Source organism: Cyanistes caeruleus, chromosome 2, assembly GCF_971803275.1.
Source record: "Cyanistes caeruleus chromosome 2, bCyaCae1.hap1.1, whole genome shotgun sequence".
Lineage (NCBI taxonomy): Eukaryota > Metazoa > Chordata > Aves > Passeriformes > Paridae > Cyanistes > Cyanistes caeruleus.
In genome coordinates this window covers 42,345,041-42,369,437 of record NC_141702.1, presented here as the reverse complement: position 1 = coordinate 42,369,437, position 24,397 = coordinate 42,345,041, and the positions used below count along the sequence as shown (strand labels likewise).

At 39.2% G+C, this 24,397-nt stretch overlaps 1 protein-coding gene across 2 annotated transcripts; it reads left to right on the top strand.

The window, feature by feature from the left end:
- Positions 1-18,271: 18,271 nt before the first annotated feature.
- LOC147654752 (uncharacterized) lies at positions 18,272-22,812 on the top strand. Of its 2 annotated transcripts, XM_086875189.1 has the most exons (3): positions 18,412-18,438; positions 18,717-21,707; positions 22,589-22,812. In XM_086875189.1, exons 2-3 carry the CDS (start codon positions 19,089-19,091, stop codon positions 22,643-22,645), a joined length of 2,676 nt encoding a protein of 891 aa, XP_086731315.1. In that variant the 5' UTR covers positions 18,412-18,438; positions 18,717-19,088; the 3' UTR covers positions 22,646-22,812. The 2 variants fall into 2 exon arrangements, with proteins under 2 accessions (XP_086731314.1, XP_086731315.1); XM_086875188.1 differs by having other exon boundaries at positions 18,272-21,707.
- The last annotated feature ends 1,585 nt before the right edge of the window (positions 22,813-24,397 follow it).

Below are 24,397 nucleotides of genomic sequence, written 5' to 3'. Positions count from 1 at the left end.
GTGCTTTTTGCTGGCCCAGTGATTGGAAATAAATGAGTAATTTGCATAGAAAAAGGATGCAGAAACCACTCACCCATACAAAAATGTTATTGAAAATATATGAAACTATAACCATTCAATTTAAGTCTACATGGTGTGCTGCCCAGCCATTTCATAGCTCCATATTTTGCTAAAGATACTCTTTCTTTTCTTCACATTGAAGATGAAGCACATAAACATGTATTCTGCAGTTTAAAATACACAGACACGTAGAAACATCTTCAGCTGAAATGAAATTGCTTTCATGTTGTATTTTACCTGAACATTTTAAATAAATGGAGAAAAAACAGATACAGTGTCTTGATGAATAAGATAATAATGTGCTTTCTATGGATTATACAAACTGCTTGTAGGAAGTAAAGGGATGCCATTAGAAATAAATTATTAGCAGAGATTTCTGCATATTTTTTTTTCAATTTATGCAGAACTAAGGAAAGATAACACGAAATACCAGTTCATTTTCTCATTTTGTAGGAAAAATATTTTAGTAGAATAAGATCACCTCAGAATGAATTTAGAGCATGCCAATTTGGAGAAAGAGGAAGTAAGATAGTAATGAGAGAAGGAAAGGGTAATGTTTGAGGGAAGATTTCAGAATGTACATAACTCTGTGTGTGTGGAATGTCAGTACCTGTAGGAAGACTGAAGCTGCCAAAGGCAGGAAACTATAATAGAATGAAACAAAGTTCATGAAGAGATTATATGTCAAAAGTAGAATGATAAATATCCAGGATCTGGAACAGGGAAAAGAGGAAAAATTCAGATTGTGAGCTAGAGAGGTTTGAAAGTGTGCATTAAGATTGGATAATGAGCGATGACCCAGCAGGGGAGGAAAAGGAGAGAAACCAAACCAGCAGGAGGAATGTGGGTAAGTGAAGAGGGTCAAAGTCAGAGCTGGATATGAAGGCTGTCAAAAGGTATAAAAATAAAAAGAATTCACTAGAAGGAAAAAGGTCTGAGATGGAAAAATAAAAATAGTCTATATAAGTATGAAATACAATATTAGAAAGTGAGGCAGAAATTAAGTCGAATCATGGCTAAACTGCTTTAAATGAAGGAGTCAAACATGATAGGGCTGAATATACAGGAGAGTTGATCTGGCTAAAACAACTTGTTTCACAGAGACACAGATATAATCCAGGCTTTACAGTGCAGATAATTTAACAAAGGTTTTACTTTCAGCAACTATTTCCTGTTGAACACCTTAGTATACCTCTGTCTCTCTTCTTAGTGTACCCCCATTGTCTCATATGGTAGCACTGTGTCATGGATCTAAACAACCTGGCTTTGCTTTAAGTTACCATACAGGGACAAATAGAATGCAATGTAAAATCAAAAAAAATTGTCCATTTTCACAAATATGACTACTTTAAGGCAATTTTTTTATATTTACAAAAAAACATAGCTTCTTTATACAGGTTGCACAGATTTATTCAAATTATTTTTAAAAAATATTTTTAAAGATCTAGGAAGTTATGGCTTTCAGTCTTTGATATAGAAAAGAATGGAATATAAATAATTTTATATTTGACACAGAAAGCATTTTGTTTTTCTTGTTTTCTGTGTCAATTTCTTGACTGGATAAGAAAGTCATCTTGAAATCTGACAGCTGATAATATTTTTTTTTTTTTCCTAATCAGATGAGTTTAAATGTTTAATATATAGCAGTACAGTTCAGTAATCCTAAACCTGCAGGTATTAGTAATATTGGTCTGTATGTACTGACAAAATATATTGAGCCAGTAGAAATGAAGTTGAATTTTGAAGTTCACACAATTATTTTTTTACATTGAAATGGTTATTGGGATTTAAAAGAGATGTTAAAGAAGGTCAGGTCCTTCTCTGCAGAGCTGCTCTCTATCAGGTCAGCCCCCAGACTGTACTGGTATTTGGGGTTATTCCTTCCCAGTTGCAGTATCCTACACTTGTCCTTGTTGAACCCCATTAGCTTTTCTCCACCCAACTCTCCTGCCTAAGGTCCCATGGAATGGCAGCACAGCCTTCAGGTGTATCAGTCACTCCCCCCAGTTCTGCAGCACCAGCAAACTTCCTGTGGGTGCATTCTACCCCTTTGTCCAGATGATTTATAGAAATGGGCAAGATTGGACCCTGTACAGATCCCTAGGGAAGGCCACAGGATATAAGGGTCTACACAAGCCAACAATGTGCCCTTGCTGCATTAGACAATTGACTGTCGTTATGTCATGGGAGGTGACCCTTTCCTTCTGCTCAGTACTGCTGAGGCCATACCAGGAGCACTGTGTGCAGTTCTGGTCCCCCCAGTACAGGAGGAATATCAACATTCTGGAGACAGCCCAGTGGAGCACCACTAAGATGGGAGCACCTCTCATACAGGGGAAGGCTGAGAGATCATTAAGGCATTTAGGAGAGGAGAAGGCTCAGGGGCATCTTATCAGATCAGAGCCAGGCTCCTTTCAGTGGTGCACAATGCTAGAACAAGAGTCAGTGAGCACAAACTGAAGTACAAGAGGGTGCCCCTGAAGATCCCTAAGCACTCTTTTCCCTGAGAGGGTGTTTGCTTTCCGGGCACAAGTTGTTCAGAGACATTGTGTATAGATATTCAAATGGTATCTACACATGATCCTGAGCAACCAGCTCTAAGTGACCCTGCTTGATCAGGGGGGTTGGACTGGATGACTGCCAGAGAACCTTTTCAACCTCAACCATTCTGTGATTCTGTGATTCTGTGATTCTGTGATTCTGTGATTCTGTGATTCTGTGATGTGATGACATGCTACAATATTTGAAGAGTGACTTAACTGTCAACAGCCACAGAATAAGTCAATTTTTTTTCTGTGACTACTACATATAACTAAGTTACAGCTGAGAGAAATTAATGAGATTTCACATGCAGTTTTAGAGGAATCTGTTTTCTCATACTGTTTCTAGGTATCATTGCTTTTTGTTAGTGACAATAAGCAATGATCTTTTCAATTGTTTTTTCACTTTTATGCCCTTCTAGCCCAACTGTCACTCTTCATGAGTCTTGCTTTATATGCAAATCTGATTTCTATCTGGTCAGAAAATTTTTCACACCCACCACTAATAGCAAAACACCACTTTGCATTTCTTTCTAAGTGTGATAGCCTTCAAAACTTTAATCTTGTAACTTGTATTATCAATAAATTATGTTCAAGATGAGCAACACACTTATAAAATAATAATTTCTTCATCAATTCTTCCTTTGTAGTCTCTTCTGAGTAGATTTTTTTTCTGAGATACATCCACACTATCTGAATGACAATGAATCCCTGCAGGTATGATAAAGACTATTTTAAGGTATAAAGTACCATTTGCTATTTACATAGCAAGAATTTAGCTGGCCTAATGTTTATCTAAGTCATTATTGAAATTTACCCAGCTTGCAGGTAGAGAACTGAGGACTTAAAATATGCATAAACAATTTCTCTGCCAGTCTAGTTATGATTATGACCTCAGCAAAATAGGTTATTTAAGTCACAGAAGAAGTTCATATCAAAATCAGTTTACTAGCTTAATATCACTCATAGCAGACATAGGTACATCTACCTGAAGAACTTCAAATTTCTTTGTGCAGTGTTCTCAAGTCTCTGAATCTCAAGAGAGAGCTTCACTTAATGAGGAGAAATGCATGAATGGAAGCAGACACACTGAAACATTTTCCACAAGAGTTATTAACAAGACACTCATTCTATAATATCATCTGTAAGGTCTGTAAATTCAGATTCTTAAATCACATCAGAAGGAGGAGAAGAGGGGCAAAGGAGATTCAGTATTACATCTGGGCTACTGCTTATGTATAACAATGACAGTAGCAGGGACATTGTTTCCTGATTGCATTAAAGGGCATGCCTAATTTTGGGAACTTGAGAAAGTATTTGATATTTGTTCGATATAATTTGATATAATGTTCCTAACAACAAAATTTTTTGAAAAAATTTCACCTTTCACAATTCTGTCACAGTTTACCATGAGGTTGTCCTTTGAATGCAATGAGCTGTGTCAGAATTTGGAAGAAGATATGCCAATAAAAGGTGGTAAAAGCATCTTAAAGAAGGGCCATGAAGGCAGAAGATATATATCTGCCCAAGAAAAATGCAGTAGGGGAGGTAACTTGGATGCACAAGACTTTTTTTCCCTGACTTTATCTTACAAAACTTAATTTTCATATGTGGTCACTGTCAACTTTCAGTTTTTCCACATGGTTAACTCAAAACAGAACTTGGCTTCTGGTTCATGATAATTTTGATGATTTTCAGCTACAAGAAAAATACCTGTAAGCCACTTGGAACACAGGAACTCCCAGATGGTATTTAATAATCTGAAACCCAGAAAATGTCAATTCATGTTGAAAATCAAGTAAAAGGTATAATATGTCTTTTTTATTATTAATTCTTTATAAATACATAACAACTGTGACCATGCATAAGTACATAGAAGGTATTGAAGTACAGTAAATTTTTGAAAAATCTCAAACTTAACAATTGGATTTCAGTCACATAAAACACATTAGAAACACTATTACAACAATCATCACTTTAATTTCATTGTTATTTTGTGTGGTGAAATTAAACTGAAAAAATAGGGTATATAGGTCAAATGAAACTAATTAGAAATTATAATTTCTCTTTTTAATTCATTTTAATAATAATAATATTTTACTCATGAATCTTTAATAATAAAGCCTAGTTTAATAAAGTGTCTTTGGTTTGAATGTTCCAATACTTTTCTACTTTTTTCTTTTAATTTATTTTTCAAATCTCCAGAACAGCTATAAACTGTAACTCCAAAATACAGAAATAAAAGGCACAATAGCAATTGTCACAATAGTGACACTATCCTTTCTTTTCTGGCCTCTTTTGGATTATATAACTCATAAACTTAGACAACTAAGTAATTTCCTGTTATTGATAGAGGTTTGGTTGATTGCTTGTTTTTTAATTTCCTCTATTTAATGTAGTAGATGACCTCTTATATACATTACATGCTACTTTATAATTTACTTCATTAATTTAGAGACATTCTTAGTTTATGACAATTGTGAAACACACAACAAAATTGCTGTTATTTGCATTTGTAAAATAAAATAGTTTTGCCTTTTTTCCATATTAAAGGTTTGTCTTTTTTTCCCCCCCTCATCTCTCATAAGCACATAAAGTAAGGTATATTACACAAACTGAAAGGCGTAAAAAATATTTCTGAGTTCTACATTAATCCTGAATAAATTCTTATGTTAGATTCTGATGTCAAAAGAAAGAATATAAAATAATCACTCTATGTTCAAAATAACTTTAGGTACAGATGGATACTACCAAATACATCACATTACAAAAGCACAATAGTAGTAAACCATCTTCATTGCTTTCAATGAAAAACAAGCACACACAAATATGCCACTATCTAAGAAATTTAAATGAAAATAATCTGCTAATCTGTGACATAACTAATTTTAGAAAGCTTTTTCTCTTTAAAGTAAAATCAGAAACTGTAATACTCATGAGCATTTCAACACTAGGATAACCCATTTAGGGGGAGAAAATAAAATGTAGATTTACAAAATTTTCAAGTGTGTTCATTATTTTAAGTCAACAGTGTCATTGGGAAAGAAAAAATTAAAGACAAAAAAGAAGTCATTTTAAACTGGTAAGTTAAATTGAATATGAGAAAGCCAGAATAATTTTTTAGGAGAGCAATTACTGAAAGTAGCAAAGCTTTTAAGAAAAATTGAATAATTTCAAATATGAGAAAGCTGAATTTACTCAGCGTTGGTGTGGCCTTACTTCAAGTACTGTGTGCAGTTTTGGGCTCTGCAATGCAGGAAGGATAGCAATACATTAGAATGCATTCAAAAGAGATCAACAGAGATGGTGAAGGGACTAGAAAGCATGACGTAAGAGGAGCAGCAGAGGATGCTGGGCTAATGAACCTTAGAGAAAAGGAGACTGAGGGGTGACCTCATGACAGTCTGGAAATACCTGATGGGAGATGAGATAGAGGTGCCAATTTCTCTTTTGTGCCTGGTGATAGGACATATGTTCATGCCTTAAAGCTGTGTCAGAAGTTCAGGTTGGATGGTAGGAACATGTTCTTCACTCACAAGGCTGATCAAACAGTGAGCAAGTTTCCCTGGTCATGGCCTCAGGAAGCCTGTCAGCTTTCAGGGAGCATTTAGTCCTTTCCAATCCATACCATTCTGTGATTCTATGACTCTATTTCTTTCTATTTTGGGGGGTTTTTTTTCCCCCTAAACTTGTTATTTTTAAACCTACATCTATTTTTACTCCACAATAACATTTTTTAAATGTTCATACTGTTGTATGGAAGCTCTCATGGTCTTCTGCTAGAATAGAGGTACAATCACTTCACTTTCATTTAATTCTTATTTCTTTCTTACTATGATTGCATCTTGGACCATCTAGAGAATTATGACTTCAAATTCTGGGTCCAGTCTACAAGAGCATTTTAATTACAGTGTTAAGTGATTTCCTTTCCCACCATTGGCCTCAGTTATGATTGCAATTACAGAAAAATTTCAGGTACTGAATTATTAGTTTCTTGTGTCAATGATTCTACTGCAGTTTCTAATTTCTGAGAATTTTAAAAGGATGAGTAAGCACACAGGTTGAATTTGCTAATGCGACTGTAGTAACAGCTGTATCCCAGCATCTGAAACGAGGCAACATCCTTGAGAGAGTAACTTAGTCAATAACATCTATCCTGTAGAAATCAACATAGAAAAACAGAATCTGTTCTTACTCCTTGCAGCATGTTTCCAACATATGTTTATTATATGCTTATATGCTGGGAATTAATCATTGATGATCAACCTCTTGTTAGAACAGATCTGTCAGCAGCATAGATAAGATGTGCTCACGCATCCCTGATGCAAGGATAACTTACTAAAACCAGAGAAATAATGATGAACTATTGTTTCATTAACCTGATTTTGATGATCTTACTCCTTGCTTTTCCTTTTTTTTTTCTCTCTCAAGGGTGCCCATAGGTTTGGTTTTTGTTTCATAATGCAAGTAAGAAGTACATTTTCCAGTTCCAGAAGCTTAGTTTCTGTAACTATTGATCAGCTGAGATATGGAGAAGTGAAGAGTTAACCATAAACCCTTTCTATATGTATTGGTTTGTATGGGTGAGCACAGATGTGTAGTCTGGATTGTGAGCAAGCATGGGTTTTCCATGACAGTTACAGTGGGACAACTAGGAGTGTATATAAAGCTCTCTCTCTACACATTCAGAGACAGCTGAAAGCAGTTTATCACTTTATACAAACTAATAATTTCTGGCTTCTGCCTGGCTTTTGGTTGGTGCAGAGTGAGCTCCCATCTGCCCACAAATATCCAGACTGACAAGAAAATATGTATTACTTTTCCCATCAAAGCACCCTGCTTGCCTTGTCAGCAGTGTACTGCTTCCTTGGGGCTAAATCAATTAGAAGACTTTAGTGGCTTTAAACTTCTCAGCTCCCAACTGCAGTCTGAAGAGCTTCATAGTGTTTTTTTCCCAGGAAATTGCTCTATGCACCAGAAAGGAAATTCTGACTCTTAGAGTGATTGTGTTTATCTGAGAGATGACAGTCCTGCAATTCTGCATTTTTTCTGTGTCCTAAGTGAGCACTCATTATTGAACTTCTAATTGGAAAAACAACATAAAGAATCCTGCTTGATCTTTCCAAGCTTTTTTTCTTTTTTTTTTTTTTTTTCATGGTATCACAAAAGAACACATTAGTGCTGTTTTCAACTCTTTACTGAGATATTGAGGTAACTCCAAGGAGCTCCCCTAGTCCTCCTTGTTGACAACTGTATCAGCAGTGTAAAAATTTGGAGGGAGCTAACAGTTTCAATTCCTTTAATACTACAGTATAACCAGGTATCCATGGGAACTTTTTTGTTGATATGCATTTGACTCATTTTAGACAGCTAAATTTTGTTGAGATGACTAATGTTCTAGATACATCTATTTTGTTGCCTATGAACATTGTTTCTGTATTAAGATAACTACGTGATAGGAGTCTAGGTGAGAAGAATTATACTTCTGTTATTTTATCTGGCTTGGAAACAAGATGCAACATAGTCTGGGTTTTTTTTAATGAGATAACTATCTTGGAAAAAGTCATATGGAATTGTGGCTAGTGAGTGGTTTCAGTAATTAGAGAAAAAAATTAGAGAATTTTTACTTTATGTGTTGTCAGCAGATACCCCAGGCATTTGCAGCTGTATAGGTCAGAAAGCATCATGTGACAGTGTTACCCTGACTGTATTCTGTAGCTCTGACTCAAAATGTTTGTGTATAACTACCATCATAAAAAAATATTTTTTGCAGTTGAATTAAACCTTCTTCAACTTTTAAAATTAAAACATGGGAAAAAAACCTGTGTCTTCTGTTGTCCCTAGAAAACTTACATCATGGTACCATGAGAACATTCTTGTGAAGTTATATGTAGGATTAAAAATACTTACACAACTTCACGTGAGGAACACAATTCTGTAGAGTTAAGACCAGCAGATGTAGAACACTAGATATGATTCCAGATTCCAAAAATATTATTTCCCCACGTCCAATAAGAATCATCTGGCTTACTGGCTAAAACACACATATTTTATACATTCATTTGTAACTTGGATATTTATTAGCCTATTAGAGAAAATCTTTATGTCTGAGGATAAAACTGAGCTAAGTATACAAATCTTGTGAAAAATAATTGTAGTTCTTCATATTTCTGTTTTTGGGGACGACCAGCTTTGGTGTTCTGCAGTGGGCAAGGAAAAAATGTATGAGAAGAATAACAGGTAAGTAAACAAATCATCTAACTTAAAAATATGATTATTTTCTAAACTTTTCTAAGCTTGTTTCCCTTTAGGTAAGGACTGTTAACAGAGAAAAAGATGCAAACTGAAAACTTGTGTAAGCTATTATCTAAGAATAAACATAAATGATAAGCAAATAGACATTTAATTACTTCAGTGTCATTAAGACACAAATAATTTATTTCAGTTCTGAAACCAAATTATTCCAAGAAGAAGGGGCTGCTAATCATGAGCAAGCACAGCTTGTCTCCTCAAGGCATTCTTGTTCTACCTCACTTTTTTGTGAAGACATTTAAATATACAATTTTAATGTAACAAACGGAAATGTTATTTTTGTATGGAATGCAGTTAGTGATGGCAATGTTGCTGAAAATTAGAGCTCCAAGTTGCATGCAATGTCATAAATATACTTTCCAGGCCATAAAGAATATACCATCAAAAGAAGGGCATAAATGATTCTTCATCTTTCTTTCTTGTTTCCTTTCTTCTTCTATACCCTACCACATGTCTCCTGTAATAGTTTTAACTGATCCAAACTAACCTAAGTTGTTGCATCAATGAAATGAAATCCATGTTAGGGGTATATCTAGAATATATGCAGTCTCCAGAAAAATGGAATCCATTTCATAGAGTATGTTGTTATTTGATATTTACTTTCTAAGGTTCAGTTACACATTTCTTCGTCCTAGTGCAAGGAAGCATCCATGTCTTATTTTAAAGGTTCCCTCATGTGCAAATCTACCTATTTCTTATATTTTTAATTTTGATTATCCATCACTTGGTGTTACCATTAATGAAGGTTATTGAAAACTTTCCTTAAAATTATTTTTTGTTCAGTGAGATTTTTGTGTGCTATCACAGTTCCCCAGGCACACATAATCCAAACAACATAGGTATTTCACAAGAAAATAGAGAACTGGAAAGAAAAATAATACAGAGCAACAATTAAGGTTTCTTTCCTCCTCTCTGTTTCCTACTAGATTAACAAAATAAGGTGGAAAACCTTTTCAAACTAGATAATTTTATCTCTTTCTTCAGGTACTAAAATAAAAAACTTTGAAGAAAAAGAAGTTAGAACTTTAAGGTTCATTACTTGCAATTCAGATCTTTCTGCCTGAAGACTTACCTGATAGTTTTCAAAATATGCTAGAAGCTCTGGATAATGTGATTATTTTGATACCTGATATTATGATACATAGAAAGGGAAATGTTTCATTATCAGAAGTATTTGATGGTTAACAGTTTTTTAAGGCAAAAAAATTATTAGTATTTTTTTTTTTTGTTGTTAATGGTAATATTTTTCCACAGATCTTACTGGTAAAAAAGAGTATCAGTGGAATTTTTACCTATGATGTAGCCCTTGATCCTGATAAAGTAATTTACATAAATACAAGGAATGTTGCTGGCACTGATTATTTGTCTGTAGCTTGCTTTATATAGACTATTTCCACTCATAATTTAGGTTCAGGGAACTCATTGCACAAATTGATTTTGACAGTCAGTTTCCTCTTCCAGTTCTCCACTGCATGTCCTGGGTGATATTTTTTTATTGTCTTTCTGATGTAAAGGACCTATTCTAGCTTATGTTTTATATGGGATATTTCAATAGGAGATCTGCAACATCTGAAAGAGTAAAATAGTAAGTTTTGTCTACCTAGGTTGTTTTGGCATACTTAAATGCTTGTATATATTGAAGGAATGGCAATTTCTATTCCCATAATTTTCTCTATTATTATGGTGGATAGAGATCCAGATTATATTCTACTTTTTTCAAACCCTTTAATGCTCTTCTACTTTTTCCCACAAATAAGAGTAGAGAGAGGATAAAATGTATTATATTGTATATGATAAAGTTGTTGCAATAAAATGTATTGTACCTCTCCTGGCAAACACTGCGCCTCTTGTGTAAAACAAAAACAAAACAAAATAAAAAATAGTTCCAATTCTATATTCAATTTATTTGAAAGGTGTAACTGTCTAACATGCAAATAGATAGAAAGCAACTGTATATTGGGAATCTCTATCTACAAAGTAGGAAGCAGGAAGTAGAGTCCAGGCCATAATTTCTGGTCAGCATAATCACTTTGACAGCTTAAAATATTCTAATACATTCAAAAAGTGGTATCTAGTAAATAGCCACAATAGCTAAAAAGCTATTGTGCTATAGATAAATAGCTAAAAGCTAAACCTGATGCTAGCATTCATTATACTTATAGAGTTCTGCTCAACCTCATACAAACAGTGCATTTTCATTTTTATCTATCTTTAACCAACCAGTTTATTTTAATCTTTTTACATGTTTTAATCTTGAAAATAAATTGTATACTATACTTTCAAAAGTAATGTGAAATATCTTTGGCTTGATGCAATATGTGCTTATTTCTGTGCAGTATCAGATGGAAGGACAGTTTTCAGTCAATTGGCATTCATCTTCTGACAGTATTTGTACCAGCAGCAAAGTACAGTGAACTTTAATTACCACTGCTTTTACTTTTAATCTGTCCATACATTAGTAAGAACAATGCATTGATTGATACTCACATCTCACATTTATCAGTGCTGTGTAGACAAATGTCTTCTACCTTGTTTTCATTCTGCTGCTTTCTAATGCAATGAAACTAAATTTCTCTCTGTATTATTGAGTAATTCAGTGTCTTAAGACTTTCTAATCAGAGCTGCAGCACAAAGGATAATTTGTAAATAGAGCCTAATCTGTCAGAAATTGTTACCATACAACTAGGAACCCGTTCATAACCTGTCTTTGTTTTGTTGTCTTTGGTTTTGGGATTCAGACTTTTTTATCTTCCTGTTCTCTGGGTTTCACTCTTGTTTCATCTTGAGTTTTCTTTGGTTTAGGTTGGTTGGTTATTTCTTCTTTGCAGAGGGAGCATTTCAAGTAAACTCAGTAGTTAAAGCCCATGATAATCTTTCTCACTTCTAAGCCTCATGAAGAATAATTGTTTTTTTGTGCTCCCAAATCTCAAGATATCCTAAGAAGAGGTTGACATTTAATTTAAAGGTTCATTTTTTCCTAGCTCTCTATATTATCCTGTGTTATTGCACGTGGTAAAGGCATATTATAATACATTTCCTTTGATATTGACTGGACCTTGAGTGTTCCAGTGGACTCTACAGTCTGTCCCACACACCTTCCCCTGGGACTGGGCTGCCATGACCCTTGTCTGAGCTGTGGTGTGCATTGATTCAGCCTCAGGCAATCTCTCTCTCTCACTCGAAAATAAATAGAGCTTAAGGTAACCCTGTTCATAAGCTAGAGCCTAGAGCCCATGGCATACTCAAAAAACATCTTGTTGTTTTTTCCTTTGGTTCATTATTTATATTCCCAAGATAAAATGGGAAAAGTCATGGTGAATTTCTTAACATCTTCAATATCTGAAACAAGCTTCCAGTACACTTTAAAACATACATAAACAGTTTCAAATATAAGGGAACATTCAGTCTCTAATCTTCCATGTTGTAGTGAGAAAATAATAAAGGACATATAAGAGCAGATTTTACTCTGTGCCATCAGATGCTCCAGTCACAAACCCATGCTGTTACTTTCAGACAGCCTGAAGTGCCCCACAGCATAACACAAAAGGCAAGAAGAATAGAAAATGCAGTCGGTCCACTGTTGAGTTTAATAGGAAGTCATAATCCTTTGTGCTTAGGGGAAAAATTAATCAGATGAAAGTATCAGACAGACAAAAGTAAGTTTCTGAGTAAAGTAGTGACAGGGAAAGGTCATGATTTTTAGTGTAAAATTTTTTACAACCACCACAAAATCCCCTTAAAAAGCCCTGAAAAGCACCTCAATTCCTTTGTTTCAAGGGAATAGTTGTGATTTTATCAAAGTGTAAAGACACTGACACTTTTATCCTCAGAGGACCGGTTTCCTTGTGAGGAAGAATTTCCTGCCTGTGTCACTGAACCTTTCTCGGAAAAAGTTTCAGTTTTCCAAGAGCTGAATGTGTAGCTTTGCTTGGAAAGGTCTTACATATGTCATCTGCATTTCTGTAGACTGCATGGCTTGGAGAAGACAGACTAAAGGTCAATATTAGTTATAACCGATCAGTCTGGTGGGAAATGAATGGCCATGGCTTAATTTTTTAAGCAGAATTCACTGTAACTACAAATGAGAGCCAGATGCAGTCCTGATAAAGAGCTGTCACAGAGTTACCTGGTGCAAGAAAGAGTGTGTTACAACAGACAGTGCAAACAACTGACATTCCTCCCATTCTTTCCTCTGCTAAATGTCTACTACAGCATTAAATGAATGATTTCTGGCCAAAGCATGGAAATATTAATTGGAAAATTAGTATACTAATTGCCATAGTGAAGAAACAAAGTTGTAATTTCTGAAAACAAAGAAACAAAAAAACCCAGAACAAAACAAAGCCCCAAACAAGCAAACAAACAAACAAAACCCGCAGAAAATGGGATTTTAATTAACAACTGTAAATGAGTACATGAATGACAGTAATTGTAGATTGCCATGAGGTGTCCCCTCAGTCTCTTCCAGATGGAACAGACCAAGTGACCTCAGGTGCTCCTCCTACGGCTTCCCCTCAAGGCCCTTCACCACCTTTGTATTCTCCTTTGGACACTCTCTAGTAGTTTAATGCCTTTCTTATATTGAGGTGCCCAGAACTTCCCCCAGCACTGGAGGTGAGGCCACCCCAGCTCAGAGCAGAGCAGGACAATCCCCTCCCTTGCCCAGCTGGCCATGCTGTGCCTGATACAGCCCAGGACAAAACTGGCATGTAAACACTGGCACAGAGTAGGAATGAATCTGTAATTGGAATGTCTTATATTGGAGAAAGATGAAATTTTGCTTGTAACTAGTTTGCTTAAAGACAGCTCTTGAGAATTCCATATTAGGTGATACAATTTCCATGTGTTGGGAACATATGTTTCTTCATTCTTGACTCCTTTACACTGTTTTGCTCTAACCTTGAATCCTCTGATGTATTTGCTGTGATTTTTATACAGATATTTCAAGTATTTTTAATTCAAGTTGGTAATACCTTAAGGGAGTTAATATCTCGTGATTAGTTTACACTCAGAAACACATAGTAATATAAACTTAAAATTTCAGAAAAATAACAAATTTTCATGTGCAGTCACAAACAAACATATAATTATTCAAAGTAATAAAAAACTAATGTATTTGTTAAAATCAACACAACTTTCCTTTTGCAATCTTCTTAACACAGTCATGCACTGGACTTTTATGGAAGATATATGATTAAACTGGATTAAATGTTTGCATTTTTTATTTGAGGATTACTTTTCATAGTTCTTGTTTTACATTGTTCTTCAAGTGTAAAAGAAATTTTGAATAAATCTATTTCCATTGGAATCCCTTGTATTGTTCTTCCAGGTTCCTTGAGCACTCTGTGGTTAGAATTACATTATAATGTAAATATTTTATAAATGCAAAAGGTAGATGAAATTCCAATACTCTGTTTATATATATTTAGAGAGAGATTTCACTTTAATATTTGGACAGTAAATAATCAAATCTGAAACAGATGACAATTTGGTCTGATAGACTTGCTATATAGATAATATAGATAGATCAAATGAAATGATCCAGCAGGACTGTCTTTTCCAAAGTATGTTTTTGGAGGAGTGAGATTTTAGTAAGAATGAAAATTGAACATTCTGGATTTTAGCAACTCAGAACTAACATACTTTTAAGTTCCCATCTATGATAAACTCTTACCTTGACTGAAGCAAGGCTTTTGACACTCAGTATTACAATATTCTTGCATCCAGCTAAGGATGCAATAGTTTGTATATGTGATCCAGATGAATAAAAGAGAGTTTAAATGGTTGGATCAGGCAGTTTTGGTTAATGTCTTGTGCTCTGTTTGGAGGCTGGAAGAAGGAAGCAGAGCCCTGCAGGAGCACATCCTGAGATCTGTCCTACATAATGATTTTATCAATAACCTGGAAGTGGCAACAGAGGACGCTCATCAACCTCACAGACAGCATCAAAGTGAAGGGAATAGTTGGTATGCTCAAAGGGAGATTGTCAGCTGAAGGGGCACAGATGAACTGAGGGAATGGGCCAAAAGGAGCCTTATGAAAATCAAGCAGGAGAGATGCCAAATCCTGGGAATACATGGGTTACAGACAGTCTGTGCAGCTGGAGTGTCGCTCTGGGAAAAAAATGAAATGCACTGGGCTTTGTGTCAGACAGTGAGCTGGCATGAGACAGCACTGAAGCTCACAGCTGACCCTGGTTTGAGCACACAGTTGAGCAGATAATCTCCAGAGGTCTCCTCTGGTCTGCACTATCTTGTAGTCTCAATGAAAGGAAATTTCAGTGAAATGAATCTTAGCTGCAAATAACTCTGAGGAACACACCACCTGTTAGTTTTCCTTTCACACAAAAGTGAGAACTGTGGCTAGTGATATCTCCCCTGTGCCAAGCTTGTGAAATCATTGCATTTTTACAGCATTTTTAGAGCACCTACTAGTATATTTTCATATGTATTCAGGAGATCCATGAATATCCCAGGCATAGGAATGATCTTGAGCTTATATTTGGGATCTGGAAATTTCAGCAAATTTAAAGAGGGCATTTGCTGCCTATAACCATCACAACAAGGGAGTAAAGACCATAAGTGAAAACATTGTGAGAATGTCCAGAACTCTGGGGGAGTTGCATTAATTTAGCTAAAACATGTTCATTTATGATTACATGGAGATTTGCTATATATTTTTCACTCTCAAATATTTTTGTAATATAAAGTATTCTCATTGATAAAATCATCATGTTTTTTTCTAGAAAAGGAAGTAAGAGTAGCAGAGGAATAACCCATAGACTAGGTAAGAGGATAGTTAAGTGGAAAACGTGCATTCACTTTTCTGTGCAGTTATTCACTGGAGGGTACCATTACCTGAAAATTATTTAGATGTCCAGAAATGCATAAAGGAAAATATTAACTCTTAATATTTTGTCATAATCATTTTATTTTGTTTTTTGAAAAAAAGTATAAAGTTTTTTTCCCCTCTGGAAATTAAAAAAAAAAGTATTCTTTTCTTCCACAGAAAATAGGTGTCAGAAACTGTCTCATCATTTTTATTTTCATTATTTTCAAAAACATCCTTCTGTTAGGCCTCTATAAAAAAAGTAAAACTATTGAACACTATATCTCTGGGAGTTTTGTTGTACTTAGAGAAAGGTTTTTTAGTGATTGAAAGGTAATTTACAGGAGTGTATGTCATTTGTTTTTGGATTTTTTTCCGTATCATTCAGTGGAAGATACGATCTCTCATCTTCATAATAAAATTAAGAGTATCTTATTTTATATAAAACTAATTTTAAGTTGTTTTCTCATTGAACAGAAGAGTTACACTATTAACAGAAGCTCATTTGAGGGCACCACTCCACTGCTTTCTTTTCAGCAGCTACAAAGCATCATCCATTCTTGCCAGTTTTCTGGGAATTGATTTAGGTTTAATGGTGTCAAGGCTTGGGATATTTGGGTTGTTTTTTTTTTTTCTCCTTGTCAATAACTCTTCACAACCACTCCTGCTTTCTTAATGTATAGTAACACTTACCTTAAAAGAAGCATTTTAGCATTCTGGATTTAACTTTCTGTCCTGGGTTGCAGTATATTCTATCACCATCCTCATGTACTGTTGAAACCAGGTGAGGCAGTGCTCCCTGCCTCCCCCCCCCCCACCCCGGGCTACCTTCTGTTAATGGGCCCACCACTGCCTTGCTGCATGACTCAGAGATAACTTCCTCCTGGACTGTTTTCTGTTAATGGCTCATCAAGGCCTTATCTCATGACTCACCATCCCATTGTGAGATGCTCCTCCCCGAGGGAGGAGCCAAGCATTCCATACTGGATATAAGCTGAGAATTCGAACACCACAGCAGCCCTTACCTACGGGACTTCCAGAGGACAGGAGCTACTGCTGGACTTTCAGCTGAAGACCAGACCCCCTTTCTTCCAGAGGATCACACTTCAACAAGACCACCTCATCTGGACGACTACCATCACCCTAACAGGGTTCCAGGCTGTATTCTGACTCTGTCAGTGTTTTTGATATTATTGCATTTATTCTTTTTATCATTTTCCTATTAAATTATAATTCTGACTTGCGATCTCTCACTGGTTTGATTTCAAACTAGTACATATTTTGGCGCCCAACGTGGGGCATTAACCTGAGAGAAAGTCAGAATTGCAATTTCATATTAACAGAAACCTATCCACCATGGTGGTTGGCTTGTCTATATGGGTACTGTATCTTGCTCTCTATATTTTCCCTCACATGGGGAACTACTTGCCTGTTGTATTGCTCGTGTTGAGACCAGGGAATGGTATGAGAATTGCTTTATTGGTTTATTATGCTTATGGCATGATAACCTGTGAGGCAATGAATACCATTCGGAATATATACTCAATTTTGTTTGCTTGTCCTAGTCTGGGCTGCTACATCTGGGACCTTCTCAACAATCGCACCCTGCCCTTGGTGGGAAGAGTGGAGAGTGGTTTCTTCCAGCCTTTCAGGTCAGGCACAGCAGTTTTTAAAAATATTGAGTTCTCTCTGGATGCCAAGGACAGCCTAGTCTTGCTGTTTTGTTTTCTCTGCATGGCCTGCACCATGTACACCATGCTTAGAAACAAAGCACTGTTTGGTGTGGTACAGCGTCTTCTTGAGGAGGAAGAGAAAAGAACCAAGAGCAGAGCAACAGCATCCATGACCACACAGACTGCCACAGAGGAGAAAGGAACCAAGAGCAAAGCCACAGCGTCCGTGTCTACGCAGACTGCCACAGAGGAGAAAGAAACCAAGAGCAAAGCAACAGCATCCGTGTCCACTCAGACTGCCACAGAGGAGAAAGGAACCAAGAGCAAAACAACAGCGTCCATGTCTACGCAGACTACCACAGAGGAGAAAGGAACCAAAAGGGCCATGAGCACCTCCACACAAACAGTCACTGAACCAGAGCAGCCTAAACCGGTAGAAGTTGCCCCCATTCAGAAAAAGAAATCAAAAAGCAAATCAGTCCGCATAGTGACTGATGAGGGTGAGGCAGGACCTTCACACGCAGCGGAGGAGACAGAACCAGAGATTATCACTCGCTCTCTATCCCTAGGTGAGCTGCGTGACCTGTGGAGGGAATTCACCCGCCAGACGAATGAGTCCATCCTAACCTGGCTGCTCCGCATCTGGGACGCTGCAGCAAACGACACCATCCTGGATGGAAGTGAGACCAGGCAACTGGGATCGCTGTCCCGGGATGTGGTCATTGACCAGGGGATTGGGAGAACCCAAGAAACTCTCAGCCTCTGGAGGCGACTGCTGACAAGTGTAAGGGACAGATACCTCTGCAAAGAAGACCTCCAGGTGCACCAGGGAAAATGGAGCACAATGGAACAGGGTATCCGATGCCTGAGGGAGTTGGCTGTGCTGGAGATCATTTTTGCAGAAGATGAGAGATTTCCTAAGAGCCCAGATGGTGTCCAGTGCACGTCACAGATGTGGCTGAGATTTGCACGGCTTGGACCAGAGATGTACTCCCGTTACCTGGCAACACTGCAATGGAGGGAAGGTGAGGACAGGGTGGGTGTCCTGGCCAATAAACTAAGAATCTACGAGGACACTGTCACTGCCCCGTTTCGCACCCATGTCTCATCTGTGGAAACAAGGCTGGCTGAGCAAGTCCGGAGCTTGATTGAAGAGGGCCATCAGAAACTAAAAAAGGAACTTAAGGAAGAAATTTACCACGTCTCCCCAGAACCAACAAGAGTCTCTGCTATTAGGAGTAGGCATTCCCCAGCCAGGGAGAAAGGATACACTCCACGAGGTAACCTCTGGTTTTTTCTCCAGGAGCATGGAGAAGACATGAGGAAGTGGGATGGAAAACCCACCTCCTCCTTAGCAGCCCGGGTACGTGAACTAAAAAGAGGGACAACTACCACAAGGAGCTCATCTAGAGCCAGCGCCGCTCCGGTCTCTCGTGGCCAGAACATCAGAAGGTATAGAAATGATGATATGAGTGATCCTCTTGAAGGGACATCAAGAGCATATTCACCGGAGGAGAGCAACGTGCACCATGACCAGGATTAGAGGGTCCCTGCCTCTAGCCAGGTAGAGGAGAGGGACAACCGGATCTATTGGACAGTGTGGATCCGATGGCCTGGCACATCTGACCCACAAAGATATACGGCTTTGGTTGATACCGGCGCTCAATGCACTCTAATGCCATCAAGGTATGTGGGAGCGGAACCCATTTCTATTTCTGGGGTGACAGGGGGATCCCAGGAGCTCACGGTACTGGAAGCTGAAGTGAGTTTAACTGGGAATGAGTGGCAGAAACACCCCATCGTGACTGGTCCAGAGGCCCCATGCATCCTCGGCATAGATTACCTCAGGAACGGGTACTTCAAAGACCCAAAAGGTTATCGCTGGGCTTTTGGGATAGCTGCTCTAGAGACAGAAGGCATCAGACAACTGAGTACCTTGCCTGGTCTCTCAGACAACCCTTCTGCTGTGGGACTACTGAGAGTTGAAGAACAACAGGTACCAATTGCCAGAGCAACAGTGCACCGTCGGCAATACCGCACCGACAGAGACTCTGTGGTCCCCATCCATACGATGATTCGTGAGCTGGAGAGCCAAGGGGTGGTCAGCAAGGCTCGTTCACCCTTTAACAGCCCCATATGGCCAGTGCGTAAGTCCAGTGGAGAATGGAGACTGACGGTGGATTACCGTGGACTGAATGAAGTCACGCCACCACTGAGTGCAGCCGTACCAGACATGCTGGAGCTTCAGTATGAGCTGGAATCCAAGGCAGCAAAGTGGTACGCGACCATTGATATTGCAAATGCGTTTTTCTCCATTCCTCTGGCAGCAGAGTGCAGGCCTCAGTTTGCCTTCACCTGGAGGGGTGTGCAGTATACCTGGAACCGATTGCCCCAGGGGTGGAAGCACAGTCCTACTATCTGCCATGGACTGATCCAGACTGTGCTAGAAAAGGGTGAGGCTCCAGAACACCTGCAGTACATTGATGACATCATTGTGTGGGGGAACACGGCAGCAGAAGTATTTGAGAAGGGACAGAAGATCATCCAGATTCTCCTGAAGGCTGGTTTTGCCATCAAGAGGAGCAAAGTCAAGGGACCTGCCCGGGAGATCCAGTTCCTGGGGGTAAAGTGGCAAGATGGACGGCGTCAGATTCCCACTGAAGTCATCAATAAGATCACTGCGATGTCTCCACCGACCAACAAGAAGGAAACACAAGCTTTCCTAGGTGCCATAGGCTTTTGGAGAATGCACATTCCTGAATATAGCCAGATTGTGAGCCCTCTCTACCTGGTTACCCGCAAGAAGAACAATTTCCATTGGGGCCCTGAACAGCAACAAGCTTTCGCCCAGATCAAGCAGGAAATCGCTCATGCGGTAGCCCTTGGTCCAGTCAGAACGGGGCCAGAAGTGAAAAACGTGCTCTACTCTGCAGCCGGGAACAATGGTCTGTCCTGGAGCCTTTGGCAGAAGGTGCCTGGTGAGACTCGGGGTCGACCACTGGGATTCTGGAGCCGAAGCTACAGAGGATCCGAGGCCAACTACACCCCAACAGAGAAGGAAATTTTGGCCGCCTATGAAGGAGTCCAAGCTGCCTCAGAGGTCATTGGTACTGAAGCGCAGCTGCTTCTGGCACCCCGACTGCCGGTGCTGGGGTGGATGTTCAAGGGAAAGATTCCTTCCACGCATCATGCCACCGATGCTACTTGGAGCAAATGGATTGCCCTCATTACACAGCGTGCCCGTATTGGAAACCTGAACCGCCCTGGGATTCTGGAAATTATAACAAACTGGCCTGAAGGTGAGACTTTTGGATTATCTTCTGAAGAAGAGGAGCAAGTGACACGTGCTGAGGAAGCCCCACCATATAATGAGCTACCGGAGAGTGAAAGACGATATGCCCTCTTCACCGATGGTTCCTGCCGAATTGTAAGCACTAACCGGAAATGGAAAGCTGCTGTATGGAGCCCCACACGACGAGTTGCACAAGCTACCGAGGGAGAGGGTGGATCGAGTCAGGTCGCAGAACTTAAAGCTGTCCAGCTGGCTTTAGATATTGCTGAAAGAGAGAAGTGGCCGAGGCTCTATCTCTACACTGACTCCTGGATGGTAGCTAATGCTCTGTGGGGATGGCTGGATCGCTGGAGAAAAGCCAACTGGCAGCGCAGAGGGAAACCCATCTGGGCCGCTGAGATTTGGCAGGACATCGCCGCTCGGGTGGAGAAGCTGATCGTGAAGGTTCGACACGTGGATGCTCATGTACCCAAAAGTCGGGCTAATGAAGAGCACCGTAACAATGAGCAGGTGGATCGAGCTGCCAAGGTGAAAATATCACAGGTGGATCTGGACTGGCAGCACAAGGGAGAATTATTTTTAGCTCGTTGGGCCCATGATGCCTCTGGTCATCAGGGACGAGATGCAACGTACCGATGGGCTCATGAGCGAGGGGTGGACCTTACTATGGACAGCATCTCACAGGTTATCCACAACTGCGAGACCTGCGCTGCAATCAAACAGGCCAAGCGGGTGAAGCCTCTGTGGTACGGTGGAAGATGGTCCAAGTACAGGTATGGGGAAGCCTGGCAAATTGACTACATCACCCTTCCCCAAACCCGCCAAGGCAAGCGCTACGTGTTGACCATGGTGGAAGCAACCACTGGATGGCTGGAGACATACCCTGTGCCTCATGCTACTGCCCGGAACACCATCTTGGGCCTGGAAAAGCAAGTCCTTTGGAGACATGGCACCCCTGAGAGAATCGAGTCAGACAACGGGACGCATTTCAAGAACAGCCTCGTAAGTACTTGGGCCAGAGAACATGGAATTGAATGGATCTATCATATCCCTTATCATGCACCAGCTGCTGGGAAAGTTGAACGGTGCTCAAGACTACCCTAAAAGCACTTGGTGGAGGAACCTTCAAAAATTGGGAAGTGAACTTAGCAAAGGCCACCTGGATGGTTAACACCAGAGGATCCATCAATCGAGCTGGTCCTGCCCAGTCTGAACCCTTGCACACGGTGGATGGAGATAAAGTCCCTGTGGTACACATGAGAGGTATGTTAGGAAAGACTGTTTGGATTAATCCCACCTCAGGCAAGAGCAAACCTAACCGTGAGATTGTCTTCGCTCAAAGACCTGGTTGCACTTGGTGGGTAATGCGGAAAGATGGGGAAACCCGATGTGTGCCACAAGGAGACCTCATTTTAAGTGAGAACTGTGTGTAAGGTTCCATTGTATATATATATATATGTGTGTGTGTGTGTGTGGAGTTTAAGGAAGGTACTGATTTGGAATTATGTAGATGGTAATAGAATAAGGGGTGGATTATGTCCTGGGTTGCAGTATATTCTATCACCATCCTCATGTACTGTTGAAACCAGGTGAGGCAGTGCTCCCTGCCTCCCCCCCCCCCCCCCCGGCTACCTTCTGTTAATGGGCCCATCAATGCCCTGCCCCATGACTCATAGATAACTTCCCCCTGTATTGTCCCCTGTTAATGGGCCCACCACTGCCTTGCTGCATGACTCAGAGATAACTTCCTCCTGGACTGTTTTCTGTTAATGGCTCATCAAGGCCTTATCTCATGACTCACCATCCCATTGTGAGATGCTCCTCCCCGAGGGAGGAGCCAAGCATTCCATACTGGATATAAGCTGAGAATTCGAACACCACAGCAGCCCTTACCTACGGGACTTCCAGAGGACAGGAGCTGCTGCTGGACTTTCAGCTGAAGACCAGACCCCCTTTCTTCCAGAGGATCACGCTTCAACAAGACCACCTCATCTGGACGACTACCATCACCCTAACAGGGTTCCAGGCTGTATTCTGACTCTGTCAGTGTTTTTGATATTATTGCATTTATTCTTTTTATCATTTTCCTATTAAATTATAATTCTGACTTGCGATCTCTCACTGGTTTGATTTCAAACTAGTACACTTTCCTATCACTTGCACCTGTTTATACTAGGTTTATGTTTTGAATATCTTTTCTGAATTACAGGTGGTTACAGTGACAAAAATGGTGTGAGATAGCTGTGTAGTTTTTCACATCCATCATCAATTGTGTTTGGACTTGTCATGCACATTTTTCTGTCTCTGACAGCTCCTTGCCTGACGTTCTGAGACTCTTCAGTATCAATAGGGTCAAGTTCATGGGCAGTCTGGGGATAGTGGCATACATATAACCATACTAAAAAAATCCTGTTATTTCAGACTAATCAAAGTATTTTGTGACAGCCAGCTCTGGAATTTTATACCAGTACTGACTTTGTGCATTTTCAGTGCAACAGGCTGCCAGTCATTAACTTTTGAGAACAAATACTATTAAGCAGTACATTTCTTCACATTTGCAGTACTTCTTAGGGCTTGCTTGTTCTAAATAATGCTGCAGTTGGTTTAATTATTAAGAATCCTTCTCTGTTGCTCTTTATTGAAAAGAGCAAATCTGGAATGTCATCTGATTTTCCTGTCAGTGACACAAATATTTTTCTTTTTTCTAGTTGTTTCTTGGCTAATGAGTAAATGCTGATGGGCATGCTGTGACATAGCTTTGTAAGAACAGACTGATAATGTAAAGAAATTTAATTTCTTTAATCAAGAACTGTATCTGTTTAGATCCTGAGCACCATCTGTTTCTGTCTACATGCTATTACCACAGCTCCTGAGCACCCTCCTTCCTTAACAAACTGGGACATACTGGGAAAGATATCAAAGTGTGGACACGTGTGTAACCTCAGCTCTCAGAAGGAGCTCCAGATGGCAACACCCAAAGGCTATCACAGATCACAGAATATTCTCAGCTGGAAAGGACCCACAAGGATCATCAAGTCCAACTCTGAAGTGAATGGCTCACAGGGTGATTGGAACCCACAATCTTGGGGTTACCAGCACCATGCCACTTGGCACTCCACGGCTTGGTAATGTCTAGTTGCTTAAGATGCAGCTAGATTCACCTGCACATAAATCATGTAAGCCTTTTGAGGTGGGTTGTTTGTTCTTTTTGATAAGACTTGTCCACCCCCAGTCTGTTGAAAAGTCTGAGTGCATATTGTAATGCTGATGGATTTGGGGAAGAATTTATTGCTGTCTTCTGTGTTCTCCACAATTAATTACCTTTGAAACTGAGTAAGATGTAGGACTAGTCTGTAAACACTGTCAGGGTATCTGAAAAATATGAAGAATAGAGACCTATTAATACTTCCTTCAGAGAACAACTGACATACCTTCAACATGAATAATGAAATCCTGCAAGTAACATGAGACACTTCTTTTGTTAGAATTAGTCTGCTAAGCCAGAAATGAGCAGACATCCTTAAGGATGAGACCAGAGCTAATAGAAGCATTTTGGCCAGTAGACAAATATAAATTCCAGAGAATGTGCATTTGAGTTCCATTAAAAAAAGAACTGCAAAACAATAGCAAGGTACAGAAGGATGGACAGTATTTAGAATTATGAGAAATGTTCTTAGTTAGCTCATAACAGA